The following is a 19637-nucleotide window of genomic DNA, read 5'->3' as shown; positions in this document are numbered from 1 at the left end:
TGACGCACTGCCCTTCGACGCCAGAGCTGGTTGACAGCATTGCCTCAACAGACTACGCGACTCGGTGCTGACAGACTGCGCGGCTTGACAGTGATGCAGCACCTCCATCGTAAAGGGGTTCGATGCCAATGCTTCACTTCCATCCATGGGGTACACGACGCAGCGCCTCCTCGACTTTTTGTATGAACTCTTCACCACTAGCTCCAACCAAGGTACTTTGCCAGTGGGACCTGTCTGAGTACTGTAGCCAGCCTGCCCTCAATTGCGGTCGGCCTGAACTTTGGATTTACCTCGGTGTAGCGCGACCTCAAGTAATGGCTTAGCGCTATTGAGTTCTAAAATTATTTTTGGTTTATTCTGTAAAAATTCATAACTCCGGTTCTAGTAAATGGACTTTTGTCATTTTGGTCTTGATGTACGCAGATAAACAGTCCCTATTTGTCTAAACCTGTGTGGCGTCTTCTTCTGGTATTTCATTGTGTTACTGTGTGTGTGTGTGTTGCACAAATACTTTACATATTGCCTATTTATATCAGCCTGACTGCTCTGTGCTAAGCTACCAGAGGGTGATTACGGTTTATCTTCCAGTATGTATCTAGCTAACCCTGACTAGAGTGTTGGTTCCTACTTGGGACAGGGTGCATACCTCTGCCAACACTACTATGAACAGCACTAAAATGGTGGAAAAGGAGAATAATGTTGACCAGGCACTCTCTGAAGTCCATCCCTTTGACGTGCCTATCGACAACGTTATGAGCACTACAAGACCAAGCAAGTCGAACTCTGCAGAAGGAAAAGAACTGAGACAGTAGGTGACTTCAACATTTCAGAGCCCAGTTCCCACTGCAACAGCAACACAGGACCAGTACCTTTGCTCAACAATTCTTGCCTAGTTTATTAGGTTCCTGGAATTCAATGTTCGGGCTGGTTCTAGAATGTTTGTTTAACCTAGGCAGAGCAATATTAAGTTGCCTCAAACTTCCAACCAATAGATCCACCTTCGTTTCTTGCCGGAAAAACTGCTTGTTATACCATTTTTGTCCTTTTCAAGACCAGATCTCTAAATTCACTAGTCAACTGCCATTACCATCTTTTTCAGAACTTCTGCTCTCATAGTCTTATTAATATTTTGTATTTGCATTTTATATATTGTGTGCCTTGCACTTTAAATGTAACATTATACTTAGATCCCTATGTAATGATGGTGTTCTGAGTTATTGTATTCTAAGAGTCAGTTACTTGCTAGCAGTAATGGGAAAACCAACTATCCTTTTGTGCTCATAATAAATATTGATGATTGATTTACAAATCATCCCTAGAAGTGTACTTCATTCATAACAGATGGCAAAGATCGGCTAGCAACTTGAAAGGAGCACAGAGTGAGTTATTAAACTCGGTTGGTGGAAAAGAACCGTGTGCTGCTAATCCAAGAATTGTACACAGACTAGCGTGGACTCTAAAGAACTAAGTAAGAATTTAATGTATATGTTATGTTGTAGAGGTGTGAAGAAAGAAGATGAACAAATCCTATATTTTAAAAAAAAGTAAGAGGAGGAGAGAGTTTGATAAGCTTAACGCCGTTTTGGAATATTAACACAGTGTAAAGGAGATCGAGTGTATAATATGAAAACGAGTGAAAAGGCTATTTCAACGCTAAACATCATTAATTTTAATGCAAAAGAAGAGTTCAACGGGATACTGTTTAAGAATTTGAAAAAAGCTAACCGAATATTCCATTTCTGGAAGGAGTCTTCGGACATTCTTTTCTGTGTTCACCGTAATTATCCTGATGTGAATTACGTGGAAGCGTGTCAGTGTGATTCATCACGCATTGAGGTCAGAATGACGTCAGCGTTGTTAACGTAGTGGCCATTTTGTTTTGTATAATAGGTTGCTAAGCAACAAAACAACCCTTTCGCATGGAGAAAGAAGAAAAGGAGGACAAGACAAAGTGGTTTAGTCGTTTGGTGCTGAAAAGAAATCGGACACCACCACTGGTATTGTAATAATTTATAACAGCGGAGAGAGTTTTAGACATTAAGGAGGGTTAGCTTAAGTGAAAAGTGGATGAGCAAGTACAACTCGGAAAAGGATTTTAAAAAGGAAAAATCTGGAACATTTTTCTTGTTAAAGGAAGTTATTATAGTGTGTACTCATCAGGAACACCTATTCTTGCATTGTATTATAGTATTATTACACAGTTTGGAACTACATTGAAAATATAGTAACAGGGTCGCCAATTTCATTTTATTTATATAAGATATTTATATGTTATTTATTTGTGGTTGTGCTGTATTGTGCGCATTTAATAATTCATTTATTACATTGTCAGCATGGAGAATTCAAATGTAATAATGCCTCCTTTGTTTTTACAACAATCTGGAGATTCACCAATTGAATGGGATGAATGGATCGAAATATTTGAGAATTATATAGAAGCCTTGGATGGAAAAGACTTCAGTGCCGCAACGAAAAAAGCACTATTACTTAGTACCTTAGGAAAGGAGGGTCAGCATGCATTAAAATTCCTACCTATTGGTACTAATGCTGAAGGACGAGCAATTTCAAATGTATATCTTGAAGCAAACCTAGATTGAAGAAACAATATTCTAAAGAAGTTAATATTGTCATGGCTAGACATATATTTTATACTCAACCACAAAGACAAGACAAGACTATTGACCAATTTGTAACACGTTTACGTGAGTTATCCATCAAATGCAATTTTGCCGCAATTAGAGATGAGATGATAAGGGATCAGTTAATTGTACAATGTAGAAATAAGAAAATGCAAGAGAGGTTATGGGCAGCAAATAACTCAACTCTACAAAATGCTATTGATATAGCAAAAGTGGTAGAAGAGTCAGATGCGTGCATGAAAGAAATGGAAAAGAAAGAAAATATGAAGGAGAATACTACTACGACAGGAATATTTTGTGTAGAACAGGATGAGGTAGCTGCAATCAACATCAGGAAGAGTAATGAGACAAATGATAAGGGTGTTAAAAAATATAATAGCAATGCGTATAACAATTCTGAATTAAATAAGACACAAGAGAAAATGTGCACTAGGTGCGGAAGCACGTATCATACTGCGGATTATAAGAAATGTTATGCCATAGACAAAGAATGTAAAGAATGTGGAAGAAGAGGTCATTTCTATAAAATGTGTAAGACAACTAATAGAGCTAAAGTAGCTGTAGTTCAAAACAATTTGGAGCATGTTACTTCAGGATGCACAGTAGAAGGTGCGAATAAGATATTGTGTGTAGATGAGGAAGAATCAGAAATGATGCCTGGTAGAAGGATGAGACCTAAAGCGAAATTTATTATAAAAGTAAAGGAAACAGAATTGATGGTAGACTCAGGATCATTTTGGACTATCATTCCAGAATGGTTATTTAAACAAAATTTGTCTGATGTTACTTTACTTCCAAACAATATCAATCCTAGTGAATATCAGGGCGAAAGAATTGATATCATTGGATACATGTTAACGGATATTGTATTTCAAAGCAGGGGTGTGAGAGGGAAAGTGTATGTAGCTCATTCTGGACCACCAATTTTGGGGTGGGCACACCAACATGACCTGCATATCATCATAAATCCGAGAGCTATACATCAAGTGATGGTAGTTGATGAGATTACAACTGGGTCAATTGTAGAGGGAATGACCAACTTATTTTCTGAGGATGTTGGTGAATTGAAAGGGTATGTTCACAAGATTAAGCTAAAGCCAAATGCTGTACCTATGCAGCATAAAGTACGTAAAGTCCCTATTATTGCCAGACAAGAAGTTAAGAAAATGTTATGTGAAATGCTAGAACAGGGGATTATTGAACAAATTGAAACATCAAGTTGGGTTTCACCAGTAGTTATCACAAACAAATCGGACGGTAAGTACAGGTTCTGTGTTGACTTACGCACCTTGAATCAGAACATAATTGTGGACAATTTCCCCTCACCTAACATCAATGAATTAATTTTGTCTTTAAAAGGTGGTAGATTCTTTTCAAAATTAGACTTGCGCATTGCGTATCATCAAATTAAATTGCATGTTGATTCAAAACCTTTAACAGCGTTTATCACTACTGAGGGCATTTTCTAATTCACGCGAATGCCATTTGGGTTGGCATCTGCCGCTGGAGTTTTCCAGCATATGATGGGCTCTGTTTTGGAAGGGATAAAAAACGTAGTATATTTCCAAGATGATGTTTTGTTATTTGGCTATACCAAAGAACAACACAATTTGAATTTGAAGGAAGTCTTGAATAAAATGGAGAGTGTAGGTTTAACTTTAAAGAAGGAAAAGTGCAAGTTTGCTGTTGAGGAGGTAGAATACTTGGGATATACTCTATCTGCTGATGGTGTTAGACCAAAGCGAGATCTTTTGGAGTCTATAAGAAAAGCACCTGCACCAGTTGATAAGGATCAATTGAGATCTTTCCTGGGTCTTATAGAGTACTATGCCAAGTTTGTGCACAATTGTGCTGATAAAACTGAGAAAATAAGAACACTTCATAGGAAAGATTGTTAGTTCGTATGGAGTGAAGAAAAACAGAAGACTTTTATAAATATCAAAAATGAAATTTGTGAGGCAAAGATCTTGACTGCTTTTGACACTAATTTGAAGTCAATGTTATCAGTTGATGCCAGTGCTGTCGGAATAGGTGCTGTTTTAGACCAAGAACATGTGTCAGGTATAAAAACTGTGGCTTTTGCTTCAAGATCACTCACTAGCTCTGAAAGAAACTATTCCATAATAGAGAGAGAAGCCTTAGCAGCTGCATGGGGCTGTGAGTATTTTAGAATGTATTTATGGGGTTTCCAATTTAGATTGCAAACTGACCACAAACCCCTGATAAGAATTTTTTCTCCGGGTGGTGCAGGTAAGGGATCGGCTAGGTTAGCCAGATTAGCAGCTCGTTTGCAGGAATTTTTTTATAAAATTCATTTTATTCCTGGCTGGAAGAATAATCAAGCAGATGGACTGTCTATAGACTTCCCTTACCATGGCATGAGGTAGATAAATCTGGATTAGAGTCATTCCAATGTGAAGGTTCAGTTGCTGCTATAGATGAAATAGTAGAATTGTGCACTGGCGCTATCATCAAAACTCAGTGGAACAAAAGCATGGCTACTGATGAGGTTTTATGCATTGTAAAAGATTTAATTGTAAAAGGGTCAAGACGTGAAAGTACCCTTCCTATTGCTGTTAGGCCATGTATTAACATTTTTGATGAATTGTCTATTTTTGATAGAGAAGGGAACATTGTGATGAAAGAAGATAAGTTTATTCCACCACAAGATCTTAGATTTACATTGTTCAAATTGGAAAATGAAGAACATTTAGGCCAGTCTCTTACTAAGAAAAGATTGAGAGGATATTTTTGGTGGCCTACTATGGATCAACAAATCTCTGAATGGGTTGAAAAGTGTGTTAAGTGTTTTGAGAGTGAGAAAAGATTGAAGGTTGGTAGCCAATCAGCCTTTGGAAAAATTGATAATCCTGATTTACCATGGCATACAGTGTGTATGGATTTTATTGGACCATTCAATGGTTTGGGATTGAATTTAAAATTCGGCTTAGTTATGATTGATGTCACATCCAAATGGTTAATTGTCAAGTTTACAAGAGAAATAACCACCAGAAATACGATTAGAATGTTATCAGAGATTTTCAGGGAAGAGGGATTTTCAGTCGGATTAATTACTGATAATGGTACACAATTAACGTTGGATGAAATGGTCAAGTTTTTGAATTTGTGTGGGATTGTACATAGTAGTACATCTTTATATAATCCACAAGGAAACGGTATCGTGGAGAGAGCTAATCACATGGTGAAGGGAGCTATTCAAATGGCGGTGACAACAGGGGGTGTTGTTAAAGATATGGTAGATGATTTAGTTTGGGCTTATCGTACAACTGAGAATAATGTTTCAGGAAAAATACCTTTCAACATAATGAGAGGACGTTCAGCAGGTACGAAGCTTGTCCCAGCTTGGATGAAAGATTGTATTGGTTTAGCGAGCATAAGTAACAAAAGTTCTACATCTAATGATAATCTTTTGACAAAAACAAATATATCAGTAAATGATTTTGTCAAGGTTAAACCTGGTCGCATTAGTACCGGTCTTACAAATTTCAGAGGTCCTTTTAAAGTAAAATCTGTTCACAATAGGTTTGTTACTTTGTATAATGGAGAACATTGGAATTTGAGAAGAGTAGCTCTGTATAAAAAAAGTAAAGATAATGCAAATGACGGGGGTAATGAACATCTCAATCCACACTTATTTATGAATGAGGGTGAACCTTGTGTAAGACCACGTACTAATTCATGTATTGTTATTGGTGATAATACTAATGACAGTACCATGGTGTCGTCAAATAACAGTGGTGATAACGGGAACACCAGAGTTTCACTTCAAAGACCTAGGTGCCCTCCAAGGTTATGTGTGTGGAGATGTTTGAAATGTAAGAAATTTTTACAACATAATCTTAGTTTTTTTAATGTATTTATTTTCTTTGTATAATGCGATATTTTTAAAACAGTTTTGGCTTATTCGTTGTAAGAGACTGTCAGTAGCGGTTTAATTCCTTTTAGATAAATTATTATGGGCATTTCATGTCCTTTTATCCTTTTTAACATGAGTCTCAACACTGACTTCTTAAAGTGATGCATTTTTTTGTACATTGTCAATGTTTGTATTGTATGTGTGCTTATAAGATATCTTGCATATCGAATAAAAGCTTATGACTGACGATATTCATATAAGTATGTAGCTGTTAAATGTTAGTAATTAAGCAAAGTTAATATTGTAGTTAATATATGAAGAGAAGAGGATATGTTGTATTTGCATTTTACATATTTGTGTGCCTTGAACTTTAAATGTAACATTCTACTTAGATCCCTATGTAATGATGGTGTTCTGTGTTATTGTATTCCAAGAGTCAGTTACTTGATAGCTGTAATGGGAACACCAACTATCCTTTTGTGCTCATAATACATATTGATATTTGATTTACAAATCATCCCTGGAAGTGTACTTCGTTCATAACATAGTACTTAAGGGTTTACCAGACAGTTAATTATCCCAGAATAAGGACTACTGACATGAAATTCTATGTTTCGAAACTCTTCACAAAAATCAGATGCTGTTACTTTCCCCAATCCATCCTTCACCACCTCCCCCAAGGGAGCTGCAAGGCGTTTGCTGTCTGCTAAGAACGATGGCCTTTGCTTCAATGGACACATCCTTCCAGCTCGCTCCTTTTTGACATGCTGCCACTTTTCCATCCTCTTACTCAAGGTTCCCCTGCTGCCCTGACTGAAGGAGATTAAATACTCTAACTGTGTATATTATGGAGCTTAGAAGAACGTTAAGGTTAGCTGCCATCAATACGCAAATAGTATTGATACATTTTTGTTTCAAATTAAATTGTATGCTATACATTGTAAACAAAATTCCCAACTTATCACTTAGACATCTTCAACAATTAAAAGGAACATAAAAGTACGTTTTCTGGTTATTCCTCCTTATAAAATGCATTGGTGCTGGCAGGGCATACACATGTGATATATTTATGTACAATGAATCTAAACGGCAACTATCGACAAGGTCAATAGCTAGCCTGACCATCTAATAAAGATGCTGGCCTCTTGAATCAACTCTGTGCACCTCAACACCATCCCTTTTCACTACTGCACATCTTATTTTTTCAGCATTATACACATTTGGTACCATGTGTCACTATGTAAATATTATTTCCATAGTTCTTCGACAAGAAATATCAACATATCATCAATTTTAAAATAAACAATGATTCAATAAATGCAGTAATCAACACAACGGACAACGTTAAATGCTAATACAAAAAACCTTACGTTACAGCCCGAATAAGATGTGGCATTAACATAAATGTTTCAAAAATATCCATCAGAGAGAGAAGAGTGTGCAGAATCACTGAAAATCTAACCTGGGTCATCTGAAGGTTCATCACGTCTTGTTGCCACGTAAGGATGGTTTCTAAACGGCAAATCCATGTGTTTATGTTTCCAATCAGCGCGGATTTGCCAAATTCTCTAATCAGGATGCAGAGCGAGGAACTCAAATCTTGAAGAAGTTCCCTTGTTTTGCGAGGATTCTGATGATCTTCCAGTACTGGGGGGTCAAAATGCTTCTGTTAGAAACGAACAGGTTTCCTATTGAGACTAGGGTTTCACAGCTTCAAGGAACTTTACAAGGAGGTTCAGACAGTGGCGGACGGTCATTTTAGCAAGGAGGTAAGCAGGGGGGTCACGCACACTCACTCACACCCATGCACGCACAACACTCACACATATACACATACATTCATACATACACGCACGCACCAAACGTCACAAAAGCACTCAGGGCGGGAAGCCTTGGAGGGACTGCAGCCTTCTCTCACTGGCTGAAATTGGGAAGGCAGCATACCCTCAACCGTCACAGAGTGGGATGGGGTAATTGAGACTGATGACCCTACCCCACTCTGTGACATGGTGTCACTGATTGGCACTGGGTCCTGGACACTGGGCTTAAAACTGAAGCGCCGAGGCCCGAGGCACTCAGTAATGGGGAGGCCCTCGAAACACTTTTGCCAGGTCAAGCTTACAGGGCTAGGAAATCCTCAGCCTGGCAAAACTCAGGCAGTCAGGATCCTTCACATTTAGCAAATGTCTAGTTGGCTGTCTGACCTGAACATTAAGAGTGCCTGTAAAGTTGACCTTTGCTAATCCTAACAGACAATGTTCTTGTTAGGAAAAAAGTAGGGGGTGGCCCCGCCACCCATACAGACAAGCTGAGACTGTGCACAGAAATGCCAATCATTGGGAAACGTTATCCAAACATTATGTCTTGCAGGTGGGAAGACTCCAAAGCACAGGTACTGAAAGTACGGCCCGCGGGCCACCAGTGGCCCAGAAAGCCTTCCTTGGCCGCCCACGGACCTTACAGACATCGTACCTGTGTTCTTCTTCTTTTTTTTTTTTTCAAGTGTCAGCAAACACCACCGGTACTGCTCTGTGGGGGCCACATGGGCACTAAGAAGAGGTGAACAAATTCTCATTAACATGTAAATGGTATTTAAAGACCTCTGAAGTACTGGGGTGCGGCTGTGTGTGTTCCCGAGAAGCTGTGTCAGCCTGGGCTGACACACACATGCAGGGGGGGGGGGGGACAGAGGGGGTTGGAGACAGAGGAAAGCAGGGAATGAGAGCCCGGTGAGGTGGGATGGCAGCAGGGAGTGAGAGCCCGGGTGAGGTGGGAGGGCTGCAGGGAGTGAGAGCCTGGTGAGGTGAGACAGATAGAGATAGAGACAGATAAAGACATATAGAGGCAGAGGCAGATAGAGACAGATAGAGGCAGAGGCAGATAGAGACAGGTGCAGACAGAGCTAGATCGGGTCAGAGACAGGGACAGAAGAGGCAGATAGAGGCAGAGTGACAGAGAGACGGAAAGGGTGAGGAAGACTGAGAGGGAGACAGAGAGGGAGACAGAGAGAGAGATAGAGAGGGAGACAGAGATGGAGGGAGAGAGAGGGAGATAGAGAGAGGCATACTGAGAGAGAGGGAGACGGAGTGAGGGAGAGGGAGGGAGACTGAGAGAGAGAGAGAGAGAGAGAGAGAGAGAGAGGGAGACAGAGAGAAAGGGAAATTAGAGGTAGGGAGGCAGACAGTGAGAGAGGGAGACGAAGGGAGTCAGGGGAGTCGGAGTGAGGGAGACAGAGGGAGAGAGACAGAGAGAGAGGGAGACAAAGAGAGAGGGAGGGAGATAAAGAGACAGGGAGGGAGACAGAGAGAGAGGGAGACAGAGGGAGGGAGACAGAGGGAGGGAAACAGACAGAGGGAGACAGACAGAGGGCAACAGCGGGAGGGAGAGGGAGGCAGAGGGTGACAGAGGGAGAGGGAAGGAGAGAGAGAGAGGGAGACGGAGGGAGTCAGGGGAGATGGAGTGAGGGAGATGGAGTGAGGGAGACAGAGAGAGGGAGACAGAGAGAGGGAGACAGAGGGAGAGGGAGACAGGGAGCGAGACAGAGGGAGCGAGACAGAGGGAGAGGGGGAGAGGGAGACAGAGGGAGAGGGAGACAGAGGGAGAGGGAGACAGATGGAGAGGGAGACAGATGGAGAGGGAGACAGAGGGAGGGAGACAGAGGGAGCGAGACAGAGGGAGAGGGGGAGAGGGAGACAGAGGGAGAGGGAGACAGAGGGAGAGGGAGACAGATGGAGAGGGAGACAGATGGAGAGGGAGACAGAGGGAGAGGGAGACAGAGGGAGAGGGAGAGGGAGACGGAGACAGAGGGAGACAGAGGGAGAGGGAGACAGAGGGAGAGGGAGACAGAAGGAGAGAGACCGAGGGAGACAGAGAGAGAGGGAATCGGAGGTAGGAAGGCAGAGGGAGCGAGTCAGGGAGAGACAGAGGGAGAGTGAGGGAGACAGAGGGGCAGACAGTGAGAGAGGTGAGGCGGAGGGAGTCAGGGGAGACAGAGTGAGGGAGAGGGCGACAGAGTGAGGAAGACAGCGAGAGAGGGCGACAGAGTGAGGAAGACAGCGAGAGAGGGAGACAGAGTGAGAGTGAGAAAGAGGGAGACAGAAAGAGACAGAAAGAGACAGAGAGAGACAGAGAGGGAGGGAGACAGAGGGAGACAGAGAGATGGAATCGGAGGTAGGGAGGCAGAGGGAGCGAGTCAGGGAGACAGACAGAGGGAGGAGACAGACAGAGGGAGGGAGACATACAGAGGGTAACGGAGGGAGGGAGACAGAGGGAGACAGATAGGGAGGGAGGGAGAAAGAGGGAGGGGGGGGAGAAAGATGGAGGGAGAAAGAGGGAGGCAGAAAGAGGGAGGGGCAAAGAGGGAGGTAGATAGAGGGAGGGAGATAGAAGGAGGCAGATAGAGGGAGGGAGGGAGAGAGAGAGAGATGGAGGGAGACACAGGGAGGGAGATAGAGGGAGGGAAGGAGATAGAGGGAGGGAGACCGAGAGAGGGAGGGAAACAGAGAGAGGGAGGGAGACAGAAAGAGATGGAGGGAGACACAGGGAGGAAGATAGAGGGAGGGAAGGAGACAGAGGGAGGGAGACAGAGGGAGGGCGACAGAGGGAGGGAGACAGACAGAGGGAGGACGACAGAGGGAGGACGACAGAGGGAGGACGACAGAGGGTGACAGCAGGAGGGGGAAAGAGAGAGAGGGAGACCGAGGGAGTCGGGGGAGACGGAGTGAGGGAGGGGGAGACAGAGGAAGGGAGAGGGAGACAGAGGGAGGGAGGCAGATAGAGGGAGAAAGAGAGAGGGAGGGAGAGAGACAGATAGAGGGAGGGAGACAGAGAGAGGGAGAGCGAGAGAGGGAAACAGAGGGAGGGAGGGAGACAGAGAGAGGGAGACAGAGGGAGGGAAACAGAGGGAGGGAAACAGAGGGAGGGAAACAGGCAGGGAAACAGAGGTAGGGAAACAGAGGGAGGGAAACAGAGGTAGGGAAACAGAGGGAGGGAGTCAGGGAGAGACAGAGGGAGGGACAGGGAGAGGGAGGGAGAGGAGGGAGACAGACAGAGGGAGGAAGATAGAGAGAGGGAGAGGGAGACAGAGGGAGGGAGGCAGAGGGAGGGAGACAGATGGAGGGAGGGAGATAGAGGGAGGGAGAGGGAGGGAGGGATATAGAGGGAGGGAGACAGAGGGAGGGGACAGAGGGAGGAGGGAGAGAGGGAGAGAGACAGAGGGAGGGAGACAGAGGGAGATAGAGTAAGGAGGGAGATACATGGAGGGAGATAGAGGAAGGGAGGGAGAGGGAGGGAGATAAAGGGAGGGAGACAGAGGGAGGGAGACAGAGGGAGGGAGACAGAGGGAGGGAGGGAGACAGAGGGAGGCAGATAGAGGGAGGGAGACAGAGGGAGGGGACAGAGGAAGGGAGGGAGAGAGGGAGATAGAGAGAGAGAGAGAGGAAAGGAGATAGACAGAGATAGAGAGAGGAAGACAGACAGAGGGAGACAGATAGGGAGACAGACAGAGGGTGACAGACAGACTGACAGACAGGGAGAGAGGGGAGGGAGACAGACAGAGGGAGACAGACAGAAGGAGGGGGGTAAACAGGGAGAGAGGGGGAGAGAGAGAGAGTGTGGGAGAGAGAGGGTGGGAGACAGATAGAGGGAGGGAGAGAGACAGATGGAGGGAGACACAGGGAGGGAGGGGAGGAAATCGAGGGAGGGAGACAGAGAGGGAGACAGACGTAGGGAGACAGACGTAGGGAGACAGAGGGAGGGCGACAGAGGGAGGGCGACAGAGGGAGACAGAGGGATGGAGACAGAGAGAGGGAGACAGAGGGAGGGAGACAGAGGGAGGGAGACAGAGGGAGGGAGACTGAGAGGCTGACAGGCAGAGAGTGACAGAAAGAGGGCGACAGACAGGGAGACAGAGGGAGAGCGACAGAGGGAGAGCGACAGAGGGAGGGCGACAGAGGGAGGGCGACAGAGGGAGGGCGACAGAGGGAGGGCGACAGAGGGAGGGCGACAGAGGGAGGGCGACAGAGGGAGGGCGACAGAGGGAGGGCGACAGAGGGAGGGCGACAGAGGGAGGGCGACAGAGGGAGGGAGACAGAGAGAGGGAGACGGAGGGAGTCAGGGGGAGACAGAGTGAGGGAGGGGGAGACAGAGAGGGAGAGAGACAGAGAGGGAGAGAGACAGAGGGAGGGAGACTGGTAGAGGGAGGGAGAGAGGGAGGGAGGGAGATAGAGGGAGGGAGATGGAGGGAGGGAGATGGAGGGAGTCAGGGGGAGATGGAGTGAGGGAGATGGAGTGAGGGAGAGGGAGACAGAGAGAGGTAGACAGAGAGAGGGAGACAGAGAGAGGGAGGGAGACAGAGGGAGGGAGACAGAGGAGAGGGAGACAGAGGGAGAGGGAGACAGAGGGAGAGGGAGACAGATGGAGAGGGAGACAGAGGGAGAGGGAGACAGAGGGAGAGGGAGAGGGAGACGGAGACAGAGGGAGACAGAGGGAGAGGGAGACAGAAGGAGAGAGACCGAGGGAGACAGAGAGAGAGGGAATCGGAGGTAGGAAGGCAGAGGGAGCGAGTCAGGAGAGACAGAGGGAGAGTGAGGGAGACAGAGGGGCAGACAGTGAGAAAGGTGAGGCGGAGGGAGTCAGGGGAGACAGAGTGAGGGAGAGGGCGACAGAGTGAGGAAGACAGCGAGAGAGGGCGACAGAGTGAGGAAGACAGCGAGAGAGGGAGACAGAGTGAGAGTGAGAAAGAGGGAGACAGAAAGAGACAGAAAGAGACAGAGAGAGACAGAGAGGGAGGGAGACAGAGGGAGACAGAGAGATGGAATCGGAGGTAGGGAGGCAGAGGGAGCGAGTCAGGGAGACAGACAGAGGGAGGAGACAGACAGAGGGAGGGAGACATACAGAGGGTGACGGAGGGAGGGAGACTGAGGGAGACAGATAGGGAGGGAGGGAGAAAGAGGGAGGGGGGGAGAAAGAGGGAGGATATAGAGGGAGGGAGACAGAGGGAGGTGACAGAGGGAGGGAGGGAGAGAGGGAGAGAGACGACGGAGGGAGACAGAGGGAGATAGAGTAAGGGAGGGAGATACATGGAGGGAGATAGAGGAAGGGAGGGAGAGGGAGGGAGATAAAGGGAGGGAGACAGAGAGAGGGAGGGAGACAGAGAGAGATGGAGGGAGACACAGGGAGGAAGATAGAGGGAGGGAGGGCGACAGAGGGAGGGAGACAGACAGAGGGAGGGCGACAGAGGGAGGGAGACAGACAGAGGGAGGACGACAGAGGGAGGACCACAGAGGGAGGACGACAGAGGGTGACAGCAGGAGGGGGAAAGAGAGAGAGGGAGACCGAGGGAGTCGGGGGAGACGGAGTGAGGGAGGGGGAGACAGAGGAAGGGAGAGGGAGACAGAGGGAGGGAGGCAGATAGAGGGAGAAGAGAGAGGGAGAGAGACAGATAGAGGGAGGGAGACAGAGAGAGGGAGAGCGAGAGAGGGAAACAGAGGGAGGGAGGGAGACAGAGAGAGGGAGACAGAGGGAGGGAAACAAAGGGAGGGAAACAGAGGGAAGGAAACAGGCAGGGAAACAGAGGTAGGGAAACAGAGGGAGGGAAACAGAGGGAGGGAAACAGAGGGAGGGAAACAGAGGGAGGGAGTCAGGGAGAGACAGAGGGAGGGACAGGGAGAGGGAGGGAGAGGAAGGGAGACAGACAGAGGGAGGAAGATAGAGAGAGGGAGAGGGAGACAGAGGGAGGGCGGCAGAGGGAGGGAGACAGATGGAGGGAGGGAGATAGAGGGAGGGAGAGGGAGGGATATAGAGGGAGGGAGACAGAGGGAGGGGACAGAGGGAGGGAGGGAGAGAGGGAGAGAGACAGAGGGAGGGAGACAGAGGGAGATAGAGTAAGGGAGGGGGATACATGGAGGGAGATAGAGGAAGGGAGGGAGAGGGAGGGAGATAAAGGGAGGGAGACAGAGGGAGGGAGGGAGACAGAGGGAGGGAGGGAGACAGAGGGAGGCAGATAGAGGGAGGGAGACAGAGGGAGGGGACAGGGCAAGGGAGGGAGAGAGGGAGATAGAGAGAGAGAGAGAGGGAGAGGGAGATAGACAGAGATAGAGAGAGGAAGACAGACAGAGGGAGACAGATAGGGAGACAGACAGAGGGTGACAGACAGAGTGACAGACAGGGAGAGAGGGAGGGAGACAGACAGAGGGAGGGGGGTAAACAGGGAGAGAGGGGGAGAGAGAGAGAGGGTGGGAGAGAGAGGGTGGGAGACAGAGGGAGGGAGCGAGAGGGAGGGAGACAGATAGAGGGAGGGAGAGAGACAGATGGAGGGAGACACAGGGAGGGAGGGGAGGAAATCGAGGGAGGGAGACAGAGAGGGAGACAGACGTAGGGAGACAGACGTAGGGAGACAGAGGGAGGGCGACAGAGGGAGACAGAGAGAGGGAGACAGAGGGAGGGAGACAGAGGGAGGGAGACAGAGGCTGACAGGCAGAGAGTGACAGAAAGAGGGAGACAGACAGGGAGACAGAGGGAGGGCGACAGAGGGAGAGCGACAGAGGGAGGGCGACAGAGGGAGGGCGACAGAGGGAGGGCGACAGAGGGAGGGCGACAGAGGGAGGGCGACAGAGGGAGGGCGACAGAGGGAGGGCGACAGAGGGAGGGCGACAGAGGGAGGCAGACAGAGAGAGGGAGACAGAGAGAGGGAGACGGAGGGAGTCAGGGGGAGACGGAGTGAGGGAGCGGGAGACGGAGTGAGGGAGGGGGAGACAGAGTGAGGGAGGGGGAGACAGAGAGGGAGAGAGACAGAGAGGGAGAGAGACAGAGGGAGGGAGACTGGTAGAGGGAGGGAGAGAGGGAGGGAGGGAGATAGACAGAGGGAGGGAGATAGGGGGAGGGAGTCAGGGGGAGATGGAGTGAGGGGGAGACAGAGAGAGGGAGAGGGAGGCAGACAGAGGGAGGGAGACAGATAGAGGAAGGGAGAGAGGGAGGCAGATAGACAGAGGGAGGGAGATAGAGGGAGGGAGGGAGATAGAGGGAGGGAAGGAGACAGAGGGAGGGAGAGGGAGACAGAGGAAGATAGACAGAGGGAGGGAGGCAGCGGGAGGGAGACAGATAGAGGGACTGAGAAAGAGGGAGGGAGACAGATAGAGGGAGGGAGAGGGAGAGAGAGAGAGGGAGGGAGGGAGAGAGACAGATGGAGGGAGACAGAGGGAGGGAGGGAGGCGGAGGGAGACAGAGGAAGGGAGGGAGATAGAGGGAGGGAGGTAGATAGAGGAAGGGAGGGAGATACATGGAGGGAGATAGAAGGAGGGAGGGGAGGGAGGGAGATAGAGAGAGAGAGGGAGATAGAGAGAGAGAGGGAGATAGAGAGACAGAGGAGACAGATAGGGAGACAGACAGAGGGACGGACACAAGGAGAGGGAGACAGAGGGAGGGAGACAGACGGAGGGTCACAGACAAAGGGTGACCAGAGGGAGACAGAGGGAGGGAGACAGACGGAGGGTGACAGACAAAGGGTGACAGACAGAGGGTGACAGACAGAGGGTGACAGACAGAGGGTGACAGACAGAGGGAGACAGACAGAGGGTGACAGACAGAGGGAGACAGACAGAGGGAGACAGACAGAGGGAGACAGACAGAGGGAGAGAGAGAGAGGGAGACAGACAGAGAGAGAGAGAGGGAGACAGACAGAGGGAGACAGACAGAGGGAGAGGGAGAGGGAGAGAGAGAGGGAGGGAGAAAGAGGGAGGGAGAAAGAGGGAGGGAGACAGAGGGTGGGAGACAGAGGGTGGGAGACAGAGGGTGGGAGACAGAGGGTGGGAGACAGAGGGTGGGAGACAGAGGGTGGGAGACAGAGGGTGGGAGACAGAGGGTGGGAGACAGAGGGTGGGAGACAGAGGGTGACAGACAGAGGGTGACAGACAGAGGGTGACAGACAGATTGAGACAGACAGAGGGAGACAGACAGAGGGAGACAGACAGAGGGAGACAGAGAGGGAGACAGAGAGGGAGACAGACAGAGGGAGAGAGAGAGGGAGACAGACAGAGAGAGAGAGAGGGTGGGAGACAGAGGGTGGGAGACAGAGGGTGGGAGACAGAGGGTGGGGGGGACAGAGGGTGGGGGGGACAGAGGGTGGGGGGGACAGAGGGTGGGCGACAGAGGGTGGGCGACAGAGGGTGGGCGACAGAGGGTGGGAGACAGAGGGTGGGAGACAGAGGGTGGGAGACAGAGGGTGGGAGACAGAGGGTGGGAGACAGAGGGTGGGAGAAAGATAGAGGGAGAAAGATGGAGGGAGAAAGATAGAGGGAGAGAGAGAGGGAGGGAAGGAGATAGAGGGAGGGAAGGAGATAGAGGTAGGGAGACAGATGGAGGGAGACCGAGGGAAAGGGAGACCGAGGGTGACAGAAGGAGGGGGAGGGAGAGAGAGGGAGACAGAGGGAGGCAGACAGAGGGTGGGAGACAGAGGGTGGGAGACAGAGGGCGGGAGACAGAGGGTGGGAGACAGAGGGTGGGAGACAGAGGGTGGGAGACAGAGGGTGGGAGACAGAGGGTGGGAGACAGAGGGTGGGAGACAGAGGGTGGGAGACAGAAATGAAAGAGAGGGAGGGAGACAGAGAGAAAGAGAGTGAGACAGAGAGAGAGGGAGACAGAGTGAGTGAGACAGAGGGAGTGAGACAGAGGGAGACAAAGAGAGAGGGAAGGAGGGAGCGAGAGAGAGAGATAGAGAGAGGGAGGGAGACAGGGAGGGAGACAGAGAGGGAATGAGAGAGAGTGAGAGAGAGAGAGATATGTCTGCCGGGTCTGTTGGCTCAGTGGACGAAGGGGAGGGAGGGAGATAGAGGGAGGGAGATAGAGGGAGGGAAACAGAGGGAGGGAAACAGAGGGAGGGAAACTGTCACTGCCAAAAGGAGATATCTTAATGCGATATCGGCACAACATCAATTGCCACATAACTCGTGTTCTTTACCAAGGTGTGTAGACGTGACGTTTTCAATAATCGGAATTCTCTTTTATACGTGGACAGACCTGGCCAAAAAATGTGAAAATATTGTGGAGCCCGTATCTTCGCACCGAATTACATTATTCAGTTCTCTATGTAAAAAATACTCAGTTTTAACACTGGGGTAAGAGCGAAGTCGTACCTGTTTTTTAAAATACACTCGGCGTATATCTTCTATCTTTTTAAAGGGCTCATTTTCATTTGGGCGGGGCAAGCACTATGTTATCGGCGAGCCGTTTCTGTAGAAAAGTAGTAAATGGAAAAGGGGGGTTTTAGTCTCGCACATTTATTTCCAACTCAGATTTAGAAGCGGGCAAGTTCTACTGATTACCTCAAGGTACGGGCCCAATGCTCAGTGACCTTCTTCCACATAACGCCAGAAGTCGTCTGACTGGCCCGCGTTGTTGTGGCATCCATCTTGTATTGCATTTTGGTACCAGACTGTGCACAGGGGAATTGTGGGAAACGTAGTTTCTTCGTATTGGTAATTCGATTTGAATGTGTGCGTTCATGTTTTTAATTATATGGGCAAAAAGTATATCGATCTAAAACATTCATTTTGCAATATAATGGCGCCAGTGTTCCATACTTAACGAAGTTAGCATTGACACGGGCAAATTATTACGTAGATTACATTTCTTGTCCTGCAATTTGAGAAGCTCAAATGTTTCCACTTCACATCCATATGCTGGAATTCATTGCCCTCGATGGTGTTGGGGCAAGTGACACAATTGCCGCACCTGTGATGACCTTCTAATGGTTTCATGTTCCAGAGTGAAAGGAGATCATGCTTTGGTTTTGGCTTTGTCATGTTAGCTCTAACAATTTGTTGCCCTAAGCTTTGATTCTTCTTGTAAGCAAATATCGGACGGGGAAGGGGCATTCCAACCCCTCCAACAGGTGCCAATTCTTCAGCACCGCTTGTCTCATCGTACCTTGAGGTAAGCGGTAGAACTTGCCCGCTTCTTAATCTGAGTTGGAAATGAGCCCTTCAAAAAGATAGAAGATATACGCTGAGTGTATTTTAAAAAACAGGTACGACGTCGCTCTTACCCCAATGTTAAAACGGAGTATTTTTTACGTAGAGAACTGAATAATGTAATTCGGTGCGAAGATACGGTCTCCACAATATTTTCAAATTTTTTGGCCAGGTCTGTCCACGTGTAAAAGTGTATTCTGGTTATTGAAAATGTCACGTCTACACACCTTGGTAAAGAACACGAGGTATGTGGCAATTAATGTTGTGCCGATAACGCATTAAGATATCTCCTTTTCGCAGTTACAGTTTGTTTCACTCTCAATATAGGAACAATAGTTCTCGACAAGCCCCCCCCCCCCACACCGCTCGGTGCGAGTGAAAAATAAAATGCTGTATTCTTTTCAAAAAGGATTGCGAAAATAATCCCTTCTTGATTTACAAACTACAGGTACAATTATTTTCTACTAAAACAAGAATAAGGGTAGACAAGAGGCATAAAGGTTTTCAATGAAACTTTATTGTTTTCTTGCATCCTATACAGATTATTTACAAGGCCCTGATGAGAGTTTGGGAACTTGTTCCCCGAACTCGAAACGAGTCGGCACACCAACAGGAACAAACAAGCACATTAAGTGTACAATGAAAATAGGCATATACCTAGGTGTTCCTGTCATTTGACATAGTCTTGCATAATCTTGAATTAGAGCTTTGGTAGAGAAAACGATAATTGAAATGTCTATTGTTATTTGAATGTTTCTGTTTTGAACTGTGAATATATAATTTTTTGTATTTGTTTGTGTTTAATAAATTGTATATATATGTGTAAAAAGCCATTTAAGTGTTTGCAAATATGTATCACTTTTCTGCCTAAAAACATATATGTATAACATCTTTATTTTAGATATATAAACATATCTTTAAAAGTTTCTACCAGCACATTAATACAATCTTACAGCTTAAAAAAAGAATAAAAGATGAAAGAGAATAAAAACAGAATACAATGTAGCTTTCTTATCAGTGCTTACTGCAGCATGTCAATTTAAAGGTTAGCACTCCCAGACAATGCCGATGGGGTTGGGTACACATTATTCTGCACAGTGGTCCAATTTTTCTAAAAGCCTGTAGGCATACTGAACGAATTTAGCCAATTTTATG

General features: G+C 47.4%; 1 protein-coding gene across 4 annotated transcripts in view; it reads right to left on the bottom strand.

Moving 5' to 3' along the window:
- Positions 1-19637, bottom strand: part of FBXO25 (F-box protein 25) — an 809765-nt gene that overhangs the window by 330969 nt on the left and 459159 nt on the right. For all 4 annotated transcript variants that reach the window (XM_086926400.1, XM_086926402.1, XM_086926401.1 and 1 more), the window contains exon 7: positions 7979-8163. In XM_086926400.1, the coding sequence (XP_086782526.1) occupies positions 7979-8163 (185 nt within the window). The remainder of the gene's footprint in view (positions 1-7978; positions 8164-19637) is intronic.

The sequence above is a fragment of the Lissotriton vulgaris genome, chromosome 6 (genome assembly GCF_964263255.1).
Source record: "Lissotriton vulgaris chromosome 6, aLisVul1.2, whole genome shotgun sequence".
Classification (NCBI taxonomy): domain Eukaryota; kingdom Metazoa; phylum Chordata; class Amphibia; order Caudata; family Salamandridae; genus Lissotriton; species Lissotriton vulgaris.
The sequence above is the reverse complement of the archived record's forward strand: the minus strand, read 5'-3'. Positions and strand labels throughout refer to the sequence as shown.